This window comes from Cricetulus griseus, chromosome 8 (genome assembly GCF_003668045.3).
Source record: "Cricetulus griseus strain 17A/GY chromosome 8, alternate assembly CriGri-PICRH-1.0, whole genome shotgun sequence".
Lineage (NCBI taxonomy): Eukaryota > Metazoa > Chordata > Mammalia > Rodentia > Cricetidae > Cricetulus > Cricetulus griseus.
In genome coordinates this window covers 92360500-92380155 of record NC_048601.1, presented here as the reverse complement: position 1 = coordinate 92380155, position 19656 = coordinate 92360500, and the positions used below count along the sequence as shown (strand labels likewise).

General features: G+C 43.9%; 1 protein-coding gene across 2 annotated transcripts; it reads left to right on the top strand.

The window, feature by feature from the left end:
• Nucleotides 1–1078: 1078 nt before the first annotated feature.
• Nup42 (nucleoporin 42) lies at nucleotides 1079–13153 on the top strand. 2 transcript variants are annotated; one of them, XM_027429576.2, is made up of 7 exons: nucleotides 1079–1311; nucleotides 2455–2680; nucleotides 4156–4250; nucleotides 8112–8188; nucleotides 8801–8887; nucleotides 11337–11424; nucleotides 12112–13153. In XM_027429576.2, exons 1-7 carry the CDS (start codon nucleotides 1167–1169, stop codon nucleotides 12675–12677), a joined length of 1284 nt encoding a protein of 427 aa, XP_027285377.1. In that variant the 5' UTR covers nucleotides 1079–1166; the 3' UTR covers nucleotides 12678–13153. The 2 variants fall into 2 exon arrangements, with proteins under 2 accessions (XP_027285377.1, XP_035304529.1); XM_035448638.1 differs by lacking the exons at nucleotides 1079–1311; nucleotides 8112–8188 and having other exon boundaries at nucleotides 2652–2680.
• Nucleotides 13154–19656: the final 6503 nt, after the last annotated feature.

The following is a 19656-nucleotide window of genomic DNA, read 5'->3' as shown; positions in this document are numbered from 1 at the left end:
CTTACTGATTAGAATTTTGCTTGACATCTTTCCATCCTCTGGCATAACTAAGATGTAAAATGAGACTAAAGATGTACTTAGGAGTCCCTGAGCTGTCTCCAACTCAGTTTGTCCCCACTATCCAATTTTAATTTCCAAGAGCACTTCCATTTTTCTTTAAGAAGGAGCAAGCTACCACCACACTTTACCTCGGCATCTCAGCTTCTCTCCCTGCTACATCTTGTTTCTGTCCAGCTATCTCATTTCCTGTCTGTCTGTACAGACCTCCAGACCTCTATGGTTAGCTAGTGACAAGCTCCAGTCTCTGACCTTCAGAAAGGCTTTATTTGTACAAGCAAGCTATCACCACACTTATATAGTATACTTATACAGGATCCTGTTTGAGAACTGCGAATACATGGAATGTGCCGTGTGTGTGTGTGTGTGTGTGTGTGTGTGTGTGTGTGTGTGTGTGTGTGTGTGTGTGTGTGTGTGTTTATAGCACTTAGAAGCCAATAGGTGGGTCTCTGTTTTCAAGGCCAGCCAGGGCTACATAGTAAGACTATCTCAAAAAAAGGGGGGGGGGGGAGTCGGAGGAGGAAGAAATGGAATGTTTACAAAAATCCCTATCTGAAGCTGTGTATCTGAGAAAAAAGTGCGCTGCTTCTGTGCCAGTTTTCCAGACAACCTTAATTCTTTTGATAAAATTTCAAAAGGCAATATTTACATGAAATTTTACGAACAAGATTTCTCAGTGTGCAGAAAGAAGACATTACCAGCTAAGGAGCTATTTATTACAATGCTTTTCGCCTGGGGTGCACCCTGTTTCCTAGTGACAGCTGACTTTCTCTGAGTCGCTCTCTTGTTTACCTTTTCTTGTCTAAATAAATGTTAAGAACGACTGGGCCTCGCAAACTGTAGACAACTAGAGCCTTGGTGGTTGTCGGCGACATCTGGTCCCCTCCAGATGAGGGCCCTGTTCCCAGGCTCAGCGCCCCTGGGCGGGACGGGTCTGCTCTTCTCAAATCCCATTGGCTGAAGTCCACGCCTCTCACCGCACCGGAGCCGGATCACAGAACCTCCGGACGCGGGGGGATGACGTCACATTGGCGACGGGGCTTGGGCTGCTGGAAACTGGGCTGTCCCTACCGACCTGAAGACCGACCGGGAGCTGGGCCGGCGCTGCAATGACCATTTGCCAGTTTTTCCTTCAAGGCCGGTGCCGCTTCGGAGACCGCTGCTGGAACGAGCATCCCGGCACGCGGGGCGCGGGCGGAGCCCGGCAGCCGCCACTGCAGCAGCAGCAGCAGCAGCCGCAGGCGGCGCCCTCAGGTGACCGTCCCGGAGAGCGAGCCGGGGTCCGGGCCAGGGTCCGGGCATGAGGACGCGTCCCAGCCCCGCCCGGGTAGTCCTTTCGGCTCACCAGACAGCCCGGGCTTTGCACCTGGGCGCCAGGGCCAACACTGCGCTTTCAATTAGGAGCACATCTTACCAAAACCACTTTGTTGACGCCGGGCAGTGATTGGGAGAATTCGCGTGGGTCCGTCCGGACCTCTGGCCCTGCTTCCCCCTCCCTTGTCCTTGATCGCATCCTCTTAAAATGTGGGCTTTCGTTGGTAGGGTGGGACGCTGGGCTAAGAACGTACAGGAAAGAGTATTCAAGGAACCAGGCATTAAACCAGCCGCACCACACAAGGTTTTAAAAGCCTGTTTAGTAGATTTATGAAAGCTGAACTCAGCATATATCTTTATTTTCCTATGGATTTCTAATCCTCTTGATCTTATTTTTAAATTTTTTTTTATTTTATGTACATTGGTATTTTGCCTACATGTGTATCTCTATGAGGCCAGGTGTGTTAGTGTATGACTCTAATCACAGCACTGTGGAGGCGTGACAGGCAGGTCTCTGAGTTCTAGACCAGCCAGGGCTACATAGTGAGGCCCTGTCTCAAACAAACAAACTCAGATCCCTGGAATCTGAATTACAGACAGTTGTGAGCTGCCATGTGGGTGCTGGGAAATGAACACAGGTCCTCTGAAAGCCAGTGCTCTTAACTGCTGAGCCTCTCTCCAGCCTATTGGTCTCATTTTTGTTATTTGTTGTTCGGTTTGGTTTGGTTTGGTTTTGGGTTTTTGGTTTGGTTTGTTTGTTTGAGATAGGGCCTCACTATGTAGCCCTGGCTGGTCTAGAACTCATAGAGATCTGCCTGTCACTCCTCCACAGTGCTGTGAATAGAGTCATACACTAACACACCTGGCCTTAATCTCATTTTTTAAATGCAATTAGAATATTACATGATTTGTTAGAACATGTAACAAACAAATCATAAAGGTATTGTCATTTAAAAGTGGTAGAAAATAGCACTTTATTAGTCTTTGTATAATTTCTGGACATAATGAGATAAAATATAGTGGGGATTTCCAAGATTTGAAAAAGTTACCAGTTTTGGGACTCTAATTTTCTTTATTATTTAGGAAGTAACAGGCGTGGGTGGAATGCCAACAGCCAGAGATACTCCAATGTCATCCAGCCATCCAGCTTCTCCAAGTCTACACCATGGGGTGGCAGCAGAGATCAAGACAAACCATTTTTCGGCTCTTTTGACTCTGGGCCTTCCACGAGCAGAGGCTTTGGATCGCCGCCTCAAAATCCTTTTGCTTCACCTGTCTCTGATGAGCAGAAAGATGAAAAGAAACTTCTGTAAGTTAAAGTTTTGTAGAAAGTCACTACCCAGTTGCTTGGTTGTTCCAGAAGCACTTAGTGTTTTCTTTGAAAAAGACTAATTTTGAAAATCAGAGTAAGCAGAACTATTTTTTCAAAGGTTAGTCATTGTCCTCTGCAGTCTTTAGAGTGCTGGGTAACTCAGAACAACTGTAATCCTGTAGATACTGATAATAGCACTTACTTTCTTTGTAAATCCTTTATTTCAGTTACCCTATTTGAAGTTCCATAAATAGTGGATTTTCAGTTTTTGGTTTTTGTTTGTTTGTTTATTTTGGTTTTTGGTGGGGAGAAGGGGATATTTTGTTTTAAGACAGGGTCTCCTTGTGTAGCCCTGACTGGCTCAGAACTCACAGAGATCTTATTATCTGTGCCTCCAGAACGCCCAGCTGCTGAATATCGAACCTAAATTTTCAAGTGTATTGATCAAGCATCAAGTGTGTGTGTGTAAAGAAAGCAAAGTTGTGTTTATTGTGATTCTAACTGTAATAACATATTCTTTGTGACACCTATCAGTTTACTAATGGTCATATTCTAGATGGAAAGAAACTTTAATTTAGAGCCAACTCCATCCACAGCTTTGTTTCAGATTAACTGTTCAGTGCATGGACCTGGGGGCTGGTGAGGTTGCGGGGGAGGTCACAGGTTAAGAGAATTAACTGTTCCTCCAGAGGGCCTGGGTTCAATTCCCAGCACCCACATGGCAGCTCACAACTGTCTGTAACTCCACGATCTGACACCTTCACACAGACATACGTGTAGGCAAAACACCAATGCACATAAAAAAAAAATTTTAATACTTTAAAATTGTATTTCTGATACTGTGTTGTATTTAGTTCTTTAAAAAATATTATATTTCAGATTATTCTTAACTATTATTAGGCATTCTGTGAATTAGAAAGCAACACTATTACTTATTATAGATTATTTATAACTACAAAATACAAGGTGTTGTTTTAGAAGCAAGTTCTCGGGGCTGGAGAGATGACTCAGCGGTTAAGAGCACCGACTGCTCTTCCAGAGGTCCTGAGTTCAATTCCCAGCAACCACATGGTGGCTCACAACCATCGATTATAAAATCTTGTGCCCTCTTCTGGTGTGCAGATATACATGGAAGCAGAATGTTGTATACATAATAAATAAATAAAATCTTTAAAAAGAAAAAAAAGGAAACAAGCTCTCAATGTGCTGATTGGCCTTAAACTCTGTGTGATACCCTGCAAGCCCTCAGAATCCTCCTCGGCCAATCCTGGTGCTGGAATTGCTGTGCTCCACCACACTCAGGTTATAATTTGGATTTCTGTGAACTTCTGGTATAGAAAATACATAAGTTTATATATTTATTTACTAGAATTTAAATGTTTAGTCATTCAGCTTCATAAATAACAAATTTTAACAAACAAGAGAAAATATCCATTACTCTTCCATTGTTATTTATTTTCATTTTCTTTCAGGGAAGGAATTGTTAAAGATGTAGAGATTTGGGAATCATCGGGGCAATGGATGTTTTCTGTTTTTTCGCCAGTGAAAAAGAAGCCTAACATTTCAGGTAACTGGGAAGCATGTTTGGTTGGGTTGTTGGCTTGTTGTTTTTTGTTGAGTGCTGAGGATCAAACCCAGGCCTTCATACATGAAAGTCAAAAGCTCTACCACTAGGCTCTAGAGCCCGCCCAGTGCATGTATGTGTTTTTAAAATAGATTCTAAAGGGACTACTTTCTAGAACTAAGACCATGCTAAATAAATTTACTCCAAACTTAGGAATAGCTAGAATTTGGTCTTTGTTTAAAGTATTCCAACTGAACGTAATTCAGAGACTGAGAGTGGAGAATGTAGTTCTTTTCTGTTGTATTATTCTCAAGAAAGAATAGTAAAATCAGGACCCACCACAGTTCCAATTCCGGCAGTCAAGGAAGAAGCTCTGCTGAATTGGTTCCCTCTGTGAAACCTCAGAACCTCCTAGCTACCACAGCAACCAGGAGGTTCACAAGCCGCTCGCCCGCCATTACAGCCTCCAGGGCCTGGTTCCATTTGTCCTTATTCCCTTCCAAGAGTGTTTCATAAAGCCTGCTGAGACGCCCCTGGATAGTATGAAGATGAGGAGCTACAGGGGTAGTATTTCTTTAGAATACTCCTTTCTTTCCATTTTCTTTTTTTTTTTTCCATGTTCCCTACGACCTCTCTCAAACTTGGGTACTGAGTTTTCCCAAGCCTGCTCTGGGAGATCCTGAGTCTTTATCGTATTGAGGAAACAACAGGCTTGACACAACCAGGAGCCCTTAAAGTCAGTGTTCCAGAATTCTAGGAATGCCATGTACCTCACCCTCACCTCATTCTCGACTTGATTACTTCTATTCATTTACAAATTATTTACTGAGTTTCAATCGTCCTACTCGCTGATGTCTGTGAGCGGGGTTCCCTGATGTGCATGTGAGGGAACCTCAGGGTTCCTCTCAGGAAGCTTCTGTTCTGGAGGAAAGAAAATGAGAAACTGAACTTGATCACTTAAGATAATGATGGTTTCTAAGCCGGGCGTTGGTGGCACATGCCTTAATCCCAGCACCTGGAGGCAGGAGCAGGTGGATCTCTGTGAGTTCGAAGCCAGCCTGGTCTACAGAGCAAGTTCCAGGATAGGCTCCAAAGCTACACAGAGAAACCCTGTCTGGAAAAACCAAAAAGAAAAGAAAAAAGAAAATGCCTACAGACATACCCACAGGCCTGTCCTTAACTGAGGATTCTTCCCAAGAGTGTCAAGTTGATTAGCATCACATACCACCCTTCCCAAACCTGAGAAAGTAGTTATCCAAGTAATTTTCTTTGTTCTGTGATTCAGATCACGGCTTGAGACAATGGAGTACTTGAGGTGGACAGGAAAGTTGCACATGCTTAAGAAACACTGTTAGAGCTAAGCCCTGAGTGAAGAGAAGGTTTCTGTTATTTGGGAAAACCATGTCTAGAAATTATGATAGCTAGTGCAAAGGCCTTGAGTGAGAACCATGAACCCAAATCACTGAGGAAAGGAAATAACAGAAATAATATAGCATAAAGCAGGGCGGTAGCCTAGGCCCACATGGTATGGGATCTAATTACATTGGATGTACACCTTTGAAGAGCTTAAGCAGGAGGTGGGCTGCTTAGAAAAAAGCTCACTCAGTGCACAGGAGGGAGATTGAGGAACAGGAACAAGTCAAGAGGCAGGGAAATGAGTTAGGAAGTGATTGCTGGTGACAGGTTAGAGCTGTTGGCAGTGGAGACAGAATTGGTCAAATTTGAGTTCTGTTTTGAACCAGATTTTGATATTTTAAATACAGAAAAATCCCAGATCTGATTCCCTCTTTGGCCTTCGGGGATACGTGCATACAGAACACTGTATAAATAAATAGATAATTAAATCTTAAAAAAAAAAATGTTAACTGTTGCCACACCAACCCCAGTAGAATCTGTGTGACAAGTCCCATAGACTTAGGTGAAAACTTGAAAGGAACCGGTTGTGGAACTCTTGGCTAGAACAAAATATTGAGCCATAGTTCTCATGGCAGTTTATCTCTTTTATCTTCTATTCTCTTTGTATAGTTACAAGATGTTCCTGATAACCTAGGCTGAGATTTTAAGCCAGAAAAATGGATAAGAAACTATCCCTAGAGATAGGGTTACTAGCCATGACCTTATCTCCAAGAAAACCAGTGCTTTATTTTGTAAATCATTTACAAAATTGCAAATAGTATTATAATAAAAACTTCCCTAACAATAAAATTTCATATGGCTGTATGTGTGTCATTGGAAGTGGTCTTAGGTGTATGGTAAAGAAAGCCTTAAATAAAAAGATTTAAAACAGTTCAGTTTACACCTTGAAGATTCACAAAAGTTAGGTACTAGGTGTTAAACAATAACTGACCATAAAAATGTATTAACCTGATCTTGGAAATATGCCGTTAGCCTTGGATGATTTTGCTCTTTACTGTGCCAAATGACAGGATGTTATCTGTCCTATCCGTGATTGCTCCACTAAACATATCTTCTAAGAATTTTAATGCCTGTTTCATTATGCATAAAAATCCTTGCTTGAGAGATGCATAATACACTCAGATTCAAACTGCCTCTGTGTTTGTTTCTGTTTGTCACTGAAAGACTCCGGAAGCTCAGGCCCCCAAGATCTCAGTCCAGGACCGCAACGACACCAATCACCAGGCGGGGTCAAACGCTTAATGCAAACAGCATGAGGTTTTATTGCAGTTATTTAACTAGCTCACCCCATGTTAGCTCGGGTCTTTCATCCATCCACCATGGCGGATGGCTAGGAAAGATGCAGCAAAGCTACGGCATAGAGATCTTATAGGGCAGCGTAATGGGAGCGTCTAGGGGTACGCACAGGCTCAGGATTGGTGTGCCTCCAGGCTTGGAGGGTTTGCCCTGTGTTGATTGGTCAACTGGTTGTTATGGCCCATAGGCCCTCCCAGGGCAATTGCTATGCTCTGCACGTCATTGCTGTGCACTTGTCTGTAAAGCACACCCAGAGCTGTAAAGCATAACATCACCAGCTAACTTCTGATTGGTTCCTTGCCACGAGGCAGGCAAATCTGGCCTCCTAGTGACCAAGGCAAGGTCAGACAAGCACGTGCTAGGCTTTTATGGCTGCCGAAAGGGGCAGGCATCTGACCTTAATGACTAAGACATGGTCAGACAAGCACGTGTTCAGCTTGTTCAGTTATGGCTGCCGAAATGGGGAGCTGGTCCCTTCATCACCTCCGAATCCTTACCCATGTAGCCTTCAAGGACCCTTGTCCCAGGGACCCCCATACCCAACTGGGGTGGTCTGTGGCACTGATTTATCATTTGCCTTTTAAATCTGTTTATTATAGACCTAACAGTTTGGGGTTTGTTTTTTGGGGTTTTTTGTTGTTGTTGTTTTGTTTTATTTGCTTTGTTTTGTTTGTTCGTTCGTTTGGGGGGGTGGGTTTTTTTTCTTTGTTTGTTTGTTTTTTGGTTTTTCAAGACAGGGTTTCTCTGTATTGCTTTGGAGCCTGTCCTGGAATTCGCTCTGTAGACCAGGGTAGCCTCAAACTCACAGAAATCTGCCTGCCTCTGCCTCCTGAGTGCTGGGATTAAAGGCTTGCGCCACCAACGCCCAGCCCTAACAGCATTTTTTAGACTAGAGTTTGAAAATGTATATAATCAGATCTTTCATTTTCCTTTCATCCTTTATCTTTACAGAATTCTTCTTCACTCAAAGATGAAATGCTGTATTTTCTTCTGATTTAATAATTTAAGCATTAGTGTGTAGGCTTTGAATTTTTCCTGTGACCTGAAGCTTCTCTGATAACCAGCATTAGCTCGTTTTCTTGTCTAGTACGCCAGCCCTACTACAGAGTCGGCAATACTCACTGTTTAAATCCCAACTGATTCCCCACTTAGGTTTCACAGACATTTCACCAGAAGAGTTGAGGCTTGAATACCATAACTTCTTAACCAGCAATAACTTACAGAGCTATGTAAGTTCATTTCCTGTTCCTCTACCTCAGTAGCAATTGGCTGTCAATTACTGTTTTCTGTGTTTGTAGTGGCTTGCTTGTGTTTGGGCACATTTGGTGAGAACTGTTAATTTTTTATAGACCATTGCCTTTTTTATTTTTTCTAGACTGTTTTCTTTAAAATTGTTTAGTTGTCTGAATTGATAGGGATTCGGGATACTTTTATTATAAATTACCCAGTCCTAGAACTCAAACCATCTGTCTTTTGAAAAATATTATTGCTTCTGTTAGGTGCAGATCCCATGATGAATACTAGAAAAGCAAAGTGACAGAAATGGCAGTTCTGCTAAATAGATTCACACCTTTGAAAAGTAGACATTCAAAAGAAAAAAGTCTGAATGGGTGGGTGAGTAGAATACGCTGTGTAACTTCTGTTGTCTGTAGCCAGGACTATGCTAGTGCACACAACTCCTGTCCTTCCCAGACAGCTCCGTTTCTGCACTGCCAGGGTTCAACCATGAAGATACAGGGACTTAGAGAGCAGAAAGGGGCTGCTAGAGCAGGAGTGTCTCTGGCAAACACGAGCAGGGTTAAGCATTCAATATTGAGTTATTTTTTGTCTTCTCTCTTCAGCTAAATTCTGTTCAACAGCTAGTAAGTCAGTGGAAGAATAGGATTAATGAACTGAAAAATTTAAATATGTCAACCAAAGGAGCTCTGGTGAGTATTGAAGAATTTTCTTCAAAGAAGTATCTATTGTGTATTTTGTGTTGTTGGTTTTTTTTTTTTTTTTTTTTTTTTTTTTGAGACTAAGAGCTCACTAATTAGACCAGAATGTCCTGCAACTTGCTATGTAGCCCAGGCTGATCTTGAACTCAAAGCTACCTGTCTCAGCTTCCTTCCTTCTTGCTGGGATTATAGACATTTTCCACCATGCCTAGTTTTTTATTGCTTTTTGTTTGTTTCTTGAAATGGGGTCTCATCTGGCTGGCCTGGATCTCAATGTGAAGACCAGATTGGCCTTGAACTTACAGAGATCCTTCTGCCCCTACCTCAAGTGCTGGGATTAAAGGTGTGCACTGGTTCTATTGCTCTATTTTTTAATTTTTAATATTTTATATATATGAGTGTTTTGTCTGAATGTATATGTGTATACAATGTGCCTGGTCCAGTGGAAGTCAGAAGAGGGTATCAGATCTCCAGGAACTGGAGTTACAGACAATTGAGAGCTGCCATGTGGGTGCTGGGAATCAAACCCAGGTCCTCTGGAAGAGCAGGCAGTGTTCTTAGCCTCTGAGCCATCCCACCTTCTTGGTGGAGGATGCATCATTTTAAAGGGTAAAATATCTGTGGAGAATTACCTCTGCACATGGTCATTTGTAGTTGAAGCCCTAAAACTTACTTGTTTCTCGGGAAAGTAAGGACAATTATGCTTTTTAAAAACAATTTTTAGGTAGACGTGGTAGCATACTCCCTTAGTTCCAGCACTAGAGAGACAGAGGTAGGCAGATCTCTGTGAACGCCCCTGAAATCCAAGAGAGCCAGGGCTGCTTAGAGAGACCTTGTAAATAAATAAAAGTAAAAACTATTTTTAGCCTAAGGTTTTTAACTGGGGTAAGACTATCTTTAAAAATTACAAATTCAAATACTTAAAGATGTGTTTATGCTGCCTTGCAGTTGTATAATGTTGTTTGAATTTAGTGGGGTTTAGGCCTATTCTGGCCCCAGCTGAGAAGTGACTCCATCTCCATTGATGAGAGCTCATAGAACAGTAACTGAGTCTAAGGAACTGTCTCATCCTCTGGGATGAGTGTTTCTAGCTCTTTGCTTATGTGGAAAGGGTCTGTCTGCTGCTGACCTGAGATATAACCCACCCTGGACTGGCTTTAGCACATATCATCACTGTTCATTCTTTTATCATGAGTATGGATAGACTTAAAATTGTTTAGCCACTTATTTTCCTGTTGGTGACTATTACTTCAAGAAAGAGAAGCAAGGAAAGAACAACAATAAAAGACCTCTGTGAATCTGTCGTATGAAACTGTGGAAGGGACACAGGTTGTCTGTAGTGATGAGCAACTGTGCGGGACAGGAAGTCAAGAAAGGATTGTTGTCTGTCCGGGAAGAGTATAAGGAGCCCCTCAGGGTAATAGTGATGTTCTGGATTTTGATTGGGCTGGTTATGTGTACAGGGTCATTGTAATAGTCATAATAAAGCAGTTATGTCAGTGGTTCTCAACCCCTTTGGAGTCATGTGACCCCTCACAGAGGCTGCATATCAGATACTTACAGTATGACTCATACCAGCAGCAAAGTTACAGTCATGAAGCAGCAACAGAAATAACCTGAGGAACTGTATGTATTGAAGGGTGGCAGCATTAGGAAGGTTGAGAACCACTGCTCTTGTGAGCATGATAAGATACTTGCAAGGGAATGAAGCTCAGCTTACTTGGTTTGATTAAGAAGGTCTTGGAGCCAGGCGTCCCAGCTTTTTCGTCCCAGCACTTAGGAAGTAGAGGCAGGTGGATACCTAAGACCTCAAGGCCTGTGAGTTCCAGGACAGCCAAGGATGCATAGTGAGACCCTGTCTCAAAAAAAGTCTTGGAGGGAAGGAGCCAATGAAAGGTTCCTTGGAGGGCATCTGTCAGCAGCGTAGGACAGTCTACTGGGTTGTAGTAGTAAGCTTTGTGTGACATGGGACCGCACTTGAATTGAAGCCTTTGGGTCTACTGGGCATGCCCTGGTAGCCTTTTCGTCTGTATCTGGAGTGCTTCACAAATGTAGGTTTAACCTTATAAACACTGAAGTTTACTTTCTTAAAAAGGTAATTGTATTTATTCTTGAAATTTTTACATATGGATGCAATGTATCTTGTTTTTTAAGAATGCTTTTCTGATTATAATATGTGTTGATTTTAGAAATTTAACAAGTGCAAAATTGCTCAGCCAGAGATACCATCTTTCACTTCTATACATTTTTATATAAAAGTTCATATTAGTTGGTTGTACATTTTATAGTGTATTATATCCTTTTCATGATCACATGGGCATTTTGTATGCTAGATATTTAAATGCATATTTAAGTAATACATTTTTAAAATATAGTGTATACCAACAGTACATGAGAATTTCTCATCAAGCACTGTACTATTTGTATTTTTTTTTTAAAGCTGTCTGATATAAAGGATGGAGCCAGTCAAGCAGTGCCCCCTGCGTTTGGATTTGGAAGTAAGCAATCAGGGACATTTGGGTCATCAGGTAAGAGACAGAGTGTGGCATCTTTTGCTGACTCAGAAAAGTGGGATTCTATAGGTTTCAACTTTACAAAGCCTGAATCACCACTTTAAATAGTTCTCACAAATTCCTCCATTATGGAGCCTTGAAGAACTTACTTCAACAAATGCTTGGGAAAGGCAGGTCAGAGTAAGGTGTAGTGGGGTGTCCTGTCAAAGATGCTATGGCTCAGCTAATAGAAGCACTTCTGTTTTTGAGACATGGTCTCACTGTGTAACCCTGCCTGGAACTCACCATGTAAACCCGGCTGGCTTGTGATCCACCTGCCTCTGTCCCCAGAAAACTGGGATCACAGATGTGAATGAACCTCCATGCCCAGCTCCAGAAGAACGTTTTAGGAATCTTTTCTCAGCTTCATAGGCAATGGAACACGTGCTGTACATATAATTCTAGCATTCAGAGGTTGAAGTGAAGATCAAAAGTTCACGACTGTAGGGGCAGGGCATACTCTTCTAGTCCCTAGTCCCTGAACACAGAGAAATCCTGTCTCGAAAAAACAAATAATAATAATAACAAAAAAAAAAAAACAAAGTTGAGGGCCAGCCTGACCCTCATAGCAGCACTCTGCCTCAGGGATCTGTGTCTACACATGTCTGAAATAAGAGAAAGGAGTAACATGGCTACATTTATGACTGTAATCTATTTTTGTAGGTTTTCCAGTGAATAACAGCAGCAGCAATAATGTTCAGAACTTTAGTTTTAAAACAAGCTCTGGATTTTCCACTGCCCCGTCTGGAAGCACGTCTGCGTTTGGGAGTCACCCAGCCTTTGGTGCTGGGCCCTCTGCTGGCTCTGCCATCGCTTCCTCCGCTCCAGCCTTTGGATTTAGGAAACCTGAAGCCACATCTGCTGCTTCGTTTTCGTTCAAGAGCCCTGACACTTCCAGTTTTGGATCACCTGGGTTTTCAGGGTTTCCAGCTTCCTTGGCAGTGAGTCCTTTTGGCCATGCAATGGCCCCTGCCTTCGGAAGTGGCAGTTCTGTGCCTGGTTTTGGTAGTCCTGGCCCACAGTCTCAGACTGTGTTTGCCAAACCTTCTAATGACATGTTTGGAGGTAGTAGCATGTCGGCCTCCCTCCCCGTCTCTGCCACAAATAATGTACTGTTCACACCCAGGGATCAGCTGACTAAAGAGGAGCTGGAGCAGTTTCAGTCCCAGAAATTTACTCTGGGAAAAATCCCATTGAAGCCACCACCTGTGGAGCTTCTGACTGTATAAAAGGGCAGTTTCAAATACAGAAAAGAACGGCTTTAGCCAGGCTTGTGGTGCGTGCCTGTAGTCTGGGAGGCTGAGAGAAGGAATGCCACAAACTCAGGGCCAGCTTGGACTGCACAGAGTAAGTAATAAACCACCCAGGTCTGTGTGAGACCCTCCAAGAAAAAGATCTGAATGGTTTTTAAAGAATGTTTTTCTAGTGCTGGGCATCACTAGGCCCTTACACATGCAAGTTCTCACTGAGCCTTACTCCAACCCTAAATATGAATTTTAAGATTGTCTTGGGTGATTGATATGCATATATGAGGAATGTAAGCTTTTAGTAATTTGATGGATTTTCAAGGTTAACATTTTTTTTGAAAACCTAGCTAAATAAAGCACAGCCAAAAATCTCAGTAAGCAAGGGAAACCTTTTGTACTGCTATTATGAGTGGAACTGAAAAGTATAGTGTACTGAATAAAGTAGTTTTTTCATTCTATACTGACTTACTATCCATCCCTTACTAGGGATGTGGAGAGTGGATGCTGGAGGTCAAACCCAGGTACAGTGTCTTATGCATGCCACTGAGCTATATCCCCCAACCGCTAATCTCTTAAAATTCAGTGTATGGGTGTTTTGCCTGCATGTATGTCTGTGTACCACTTGCATGCCTGATGCCTGTGGAGGTCAGAAGAGGTTGTCAAGAGTCCTTGGAACTGGAGTTACAGATTGTGAGCCACCATGTAGGTACTGGGAATTAAAACCCCAGTCCTAACCTCTGAGTTATCTCTCTGGTCCTGATATTTTAACATGGGGGGAGAAACATGGAAGGTGCTGAGGAGATAGCTGAACGGGTAAAGCAATTGCTGCATGCATGCGAGGACCTGAGTTTGGGTCCCCAGCCATTAGGTAGGTGTGGCAGTGCATCAGTCTATCACACCAACACTGGAAGGGCAGAGACAGGTGGATGCCCAGAACTTGCTGACCAACCATTCTAGCTGGATCAGTGATTTCTAAAAACCCTGTGAAAACTAAGGGTGGAGCATGACAAGGATAGACACCCAACCCCAGCCTTTGATGACCGCACATACCTGTGCACAAACATACACGTGCATGTATCAGACCTTACCTAGTGAAAGGTGGGCACTCCAAATATTCATGCATGCATGCAAAAAATTGAGTTCCCAGAGGATCCAGATTTTAGTCCATTTTAACCAGCGTGACTCCCATCTAACTGTTCAGGGGCATCAGCGCGTGCAACCAAACTCATACTCAGGGTCTGATTTTATGCTTGATATTTACAACTCTCCTTGTAATTGGCAAGTAGAATATAAAGCGTTCCTCCTTTGGTCTTGTGTTCCAACAAATAGAACCTAGGCATTCTGCCCCGTGAACCTTAGGGCCTCAAATGAGACCTGCTTGTAGGTGAATGCTTAGTCAGTTTTCCTCGTGAGCTCCGCATACTGGAACTCTAAAGTATAAATGCAGTATCTGCCGGTACCTGCTGTCCTTCGGAGGAGGCTTGCTGTACCCTCCATGTGGCAGAGGGAGAAACCGAGAAGTGATGCAGGCTGTGTCCTTACACAGAGTGAACCTGTCCTCTCAAGGCCATCCATAAGGGTCTTCTTAGGGCCACCTGAGTACAGTCACACTGGCGATTACGTCTCAGCATAGGAATGGGAAGGGTGCATTCTGAGCCTAACAATTGATCACTGGCTCCTTAGGTTCCAGTTAACTCCAAGTCTTTAAGGCTCTAAGGATATACACAGAGGACCTCATTAGTCTCAAGTTTGTCAGATTATAATAACAATATACCTGCCAGGCATAGTCCTTTGTAATCCTAGGGCTAGGGCTAGCCTAGTCTTCTTGGTGAGCTCCAGGCCAGTAAGCTACCCATTTAGAAAACAGGGTAGATGGCACCTGAGGACCAACACCAGAGGTGGCCCTCTGGCCTCCACAAGCATGTGCATGTCCGTGCACACACATGCTTATCATGTACATGAAAAACCCTGGGTCACCTTGGGTCTGTTATACCCAGAGGATATATCCAGGCTATGGGGCCTTTCCACTGGCCAGGGCTTGGGAATAAACTGAGTATTCCAGGTGATCCCCTAGGCAAGTTTGGGAAACAAGCCTATCTAGAAGCATTTTTAGCTACTTCAAATATTTGACTTGTAAGCTTGTTTTAATTTCGACTCTGTTTCTGTGGTCCTGCACCTAATTGAAAAAAAAATTACCAAATAGTGTAAAGTCAAAAAATGCTACGAGTTAGCTAAAAATCTAAAACTAAAAGCAGCATATCCCACAGTGTAAAACCAAACTGTATTCATGTGCACTGACACTGGTGTCAGGAGCTAGCCAACTTAAGAATTCCTAGACTCCGGGGGGCTGGAGAGATGGCTCAGAGGTTAAGAGCACCAGTTGTTCTTCCAGAGGTCCTGAGTTCAATTCCCAGCAACCACATGGTGGCTCACAACCATCCGTAATGAGATCTGGTGCCCTCTTCGGGTGTGGAGATATACATGGAAGCAGAATAATGTTGTATACATAATAAATAAATAAAATAATAAAAAAAAACAATTCCTAGACTCAAGTAGACTAGAGAAAGCTGACCTAACTAACCCCTAGAGAGACACAAGCAAGGGCTTGTGTCACATTTGTGCTCATCTGTCAGCAAGAAGCAGTTGTAGGGGAGCTGAGCAACTAATGAGTCTCCCAAACAACTCACTCCCTTCACAGCAGCAGCTTCTTCACTCACTCAAGCGTGCCCTGAGAACTGATTAGGAGACGTGAGCTGGGCATCTGCTGAACTGTATAAGAACTACCTCAGCAGTTCTTGGCACACAAGACATCTGGCCCCCAAAAAGAAAGTAAGTACAGGTTTAAAAGGCATATAAGCCAGATGTGGTCTACAATCCCGGCAGTCAGGAGAACAACAGATTGTCTTGAGTTTGAGGTCACAGTTCCAGGGCAGCATGGCCTCAGAGTAAACTCTTGGCTTTAAAAGGCACATGATTTAGCTACACCAAAGAATGACAGTTCTGTTTAAAACATCAGTGATAATTTATATATTGGAATATAGCCTTTTTTTAAGTGACCTGTAAGAACAAAATAACTGGAAAAGATTCTGTAAACAGCCTAAAAAGGGTTCTATTAACTACTATGCAGGATGTGATCATATATATATGTATGTGTATGCATATATGTACACATACATATATATGTATTGTAACAGGCAGTGTCCTATTTTATATATGTGGGCTAATTTCATCTTGCCTATGATCTAGGTGCTGTAACCATGATCTGCATTTTCTAAATGAAAATACCAAGATCTGGAGACGTTAAATGCCCACCTGAGGTCAATCAGCTAACAAGAGACTGGATTGGATTCCTTGTCACACCACTGGGGGTTGCTCCTGGGTTTGAGTCCTTCCTCTGTTTTGTCAGTATTTGCTGGACACGCATTGCTTTGGGATGTGCTCCGTCAGCTTTCCTCTCACCAGAATTCACTGCACCAGAACAGTGCCATTGGTGAAGATCAGTACCCTAAGATGCAAAGTAGTGCAGGTCTCTCGGGAGACGCGGAGCTCTGCACTCCCCCCCAAAGCGCCACCCCATTTGCTCAGATGCAAAGGCACTGAAAGAGAACATGAGAGTGCCAAAGACTCCATGGAGTCTCGGGGGCAGGGGGCTCACACAGCCAGGTGTGGGGGTGTTGACTGTGATGCTGGGTGGAGGCCAGTGCCAGTACTGGACCACTTAGCTAGTCCACATCTCAGCAGCAAGCTTCTAAGCAAAGAGACAGAAGAAAGGGTTTGAGGTGAGTCATCTTTACCTTGTCTTTATACCAGCTGGGTGAGATGGAGCAAGCTAACTGTAAGTCTTATCCAGAGCCAATAGCATCCATGTCCGTGATTATGGGAAGGCTAAATTTGAAACAGTATAAGTGTTCAGCACAAAAACTTATGGTCCAAATTTCATTAATAAGGAAAATAACACTGGGTCTTTATAGAAAAGCTGACAGGCAGAAACTTGCAGGGAAGTGATGTCCCCTACCCTCCTGGCTAACATTGTCTTCAATGTTCCATTTTGTTTTGAGGTAGAATCTCACTGTGTCTCTCATGCTGACTTTCAACCTGCAGTCCTCGTACCTCGGCCTCCCAAGTGTTGAGGCTCAAGCATGTGCTACAATGCCCGGCCAGCCTAAGTGGTCTGAGGCAGTCTTAGTTACTGTTCTTTTGCTGTGAAGAGACACCATGACCATGGCAACTCAGTAAGAAAGCATTTAACTGGGGCTGGCTTACAGTTCCATTATCAGCAAGGCAGAGAGCATGGGACAGGCAGGGGACTGCTAGAGAAGTAGCTGAGAGCCACATACATCCTGACCCATCGGCAGAGAGAGACATTGAGTTTGACCCGGATTTTTGAAACCTCAGCATTCAACCTACAATGACACACTTCCTCCAACAAGGCCACACCTAATGGTTCTAATCCTCAGAGTTCCACTCACTGGGAACCCAGTAGTCAAACATTCTGAGCCTACTGGGGGACCGTTCTCATTCAGACCACCACCTACACATCACTCCAATGTTACTTCTTTATACACAGCCTAATGACTATAATAATGAGCAATGGTATACTATTTTGTATCTTATTACGTACAAAACATCTTGAAGAACTTTCCATGTTAGTAGCATACAGATTTATATGGCTGTTGTCCATTACTGACTGATTTAACCATACCCCCAGTTACGGGTCGACAATATGGAAGTGGCAGATTCTAGAACATAGTTCTTTACACCATTGGGAGTATAACTGAAAATGCTGAGTAAAAATTGTGAATTACTAATTTTGTTATTAAATGCCCTCTGCTTCCCCACAATATAGGTCTTGAAAACAAGCCGCTGTTATTAGAGAAGAGCGGGTGCCAATGGCTTTGCTGTAATTAATTTATTTAGCAAAAAGAACCACACGGGTAGAGGGCTATTTATGGGTTCAGGGCTTGAAATGTCCCCACCGCCCCTGCGGTAGAATTCTAGGTCCCCAGCTAGTGGTGGTGGTGTTCCAGATTGTGGGAACTTGAGGCCTAGCTGGGGGAAGTATGTCAGTAGGGGTGGGCATGTGCTTGTTGACTGCCATGTGTAAACGGCTCTGTTCTACTGTGTCCTTCCTGCCATGAGCTGAAGCCAGGGTTCCAAACAGCCCTTAAGTTGTTTCTCTAGGGTACTCAGTCAGCTATGGTGGAAGCAGCTAGGGCAGGGGTTGATCCGCCATGTTTCTTTGAAAGTATAGGGTGTGCTCTGCCAAGTTTATTTTTCATTAATTATTTTTGACACAAAGTCTCACTGTGTAGCTCTGACTGCCCTGAATTCACTATGTAGAGGCTAGCCTCAAACTCAATCTGTTTGCCTCTGCCTCCCAAGTGTATTGCATTTAAAGGAGTATGCCCCTATGCCCGCTTGCCACCATGTTTCTTTTAACACTCTTTCAAGGAGCCCCAGAACCAGTATGATGGTTAATTTTACTTAAAGATGCCTAGATGCCTGGCAGTGGTAGTTCAAGCCTTGAATCCCAGCACTCAGGAGGCAGAGGCAAGCAGATCTCTGTGAGTTTAAGGCCAGCCTGGTCTGCATAGAGAGTTCCAGGACAGCCAGGGCTACACAGAGAAATACTGTCCCAAAAGAAAAGAAAGGAAGGAAGGAAGAAAAGAAAAGAAAGACACCGAGATAGATAAACCCCCCTCTGGGTGTGCCCAAGGGCTTGTTCAGAGAGGGTTTACTAAGTGGGGGTGGGGGTTTGAGGAGAAAGGGAGAAAGAGTGCTTGTACTCTGTCTGTGTCTCTTCCTCTCTCCCTCTTCCCCCCTTCTCTTCCCCTCCCTTCCTCTCTCCTCCCTGCTAGCTGCCAAGGTGTGAGCTGCCCTGCCACTCTCTCACCTCATGATTGCTGAGAACTGAAGCTGTGAGCCAGTCTTTCTTTACACTGATGAAGCCTGACATCTCACCAAGGCTCTGCTAAGCAGTGCTGTGGCCCCACTGCATGGGCGCTGTTCTGGGCACATCCGAACTAGAGAAGAGCACTGCCAAACAGCATTGCCAGTGCCCCCGAGGTTGTGTCTGTGCTCTGCAGACCAGTTTTACAAAAGTGTTTGATGCGACTGAATCTGCAAGCCTGGCACCAGACCAGAGATGCATTTCATGAGACAGGCCAGGGAGGCAAAGCTCCCTAGGGAGAGATGCCACCTGAGGCAGCTGTGTGGCAGGGAAAATAGTGGCAGGCCTTGACTTCTGGAACTCCAGCTTTCCAAGTGGCGCAGAGCTTCTGACTAGCCAAAGCCGAGACCACAGGGAGAGGAAAAGTCGGGAGTGGGGAAAGGCTACCCGGGATGATTCTGCTCTCTAGCCTCACATACTTCTTTGACTGGGGTACAGACCACAGCCATCAACAGGTGCTCTTTTATCACCCCTGAAACTTTGACTCTGCTTCCTCCACGCCTCCCCAGCCTCACCATCTCCCTTCTGAGGTCTGTCATCTCATCCAAGCTCGTCCTCTGCTCGTGCTGCTAATCCCTGTCAGCAGCAGTCCCTCTCTCCAAGCCTTCCACAGAATGTTCACTCTGGATGCAGAATCTCCTTCCAGGAAGAGACCAGTGCAAACCTCATGGTCCCAGCTACTCTTATTCTGCTTCTTTCAGGGCTCACACTTAAACACGGTGAGACACATGCACATGAAACCACCACCAGAGCCATTTCCATTGTGTCCCCAGGAGCTCTGCAGCCTGGGTGGCTGCTGACACTAGAGATAGGGCCGCTTTGCTCAGTGTAAGGAAACAACTTTCACATGGAGTCACTCTAATTTTTTTATTAAATTTTATGTATGTATTGCCTGCCTGTATACCACATATGTATGTGTATCACATGTGTTTTGTGTAACGTGTGCTTGGTGCCTGTAGAGGTCAGAAGAGAGCATCAGGCCCCCCAGGAACTGTAGTTAGATGATTGTGA

Coding starts and splice junctions, on each gene's coding strand:
- Nup42 (XM_027429576.2), top strand. CDS start 1,167: ATGACCATTTGCCAGTTTTTCCTTCAAGGCCGGTGCCGCTTCGGAGAC. Junction 4,251..8,111: donor AAAGAAGCCTAACATTTCAG/GTAACTGGGAAG, acceptor TTCCCCACTTAG/GTTTCACAGACATTTCACCA. Junction 8,189..8,800: donor GCAATAACTTACAGAGCTAT/GTAAGTTCATTT, acceptor TTCTCTCTTCAG/CTAAATTCTGTTCAACAGCT.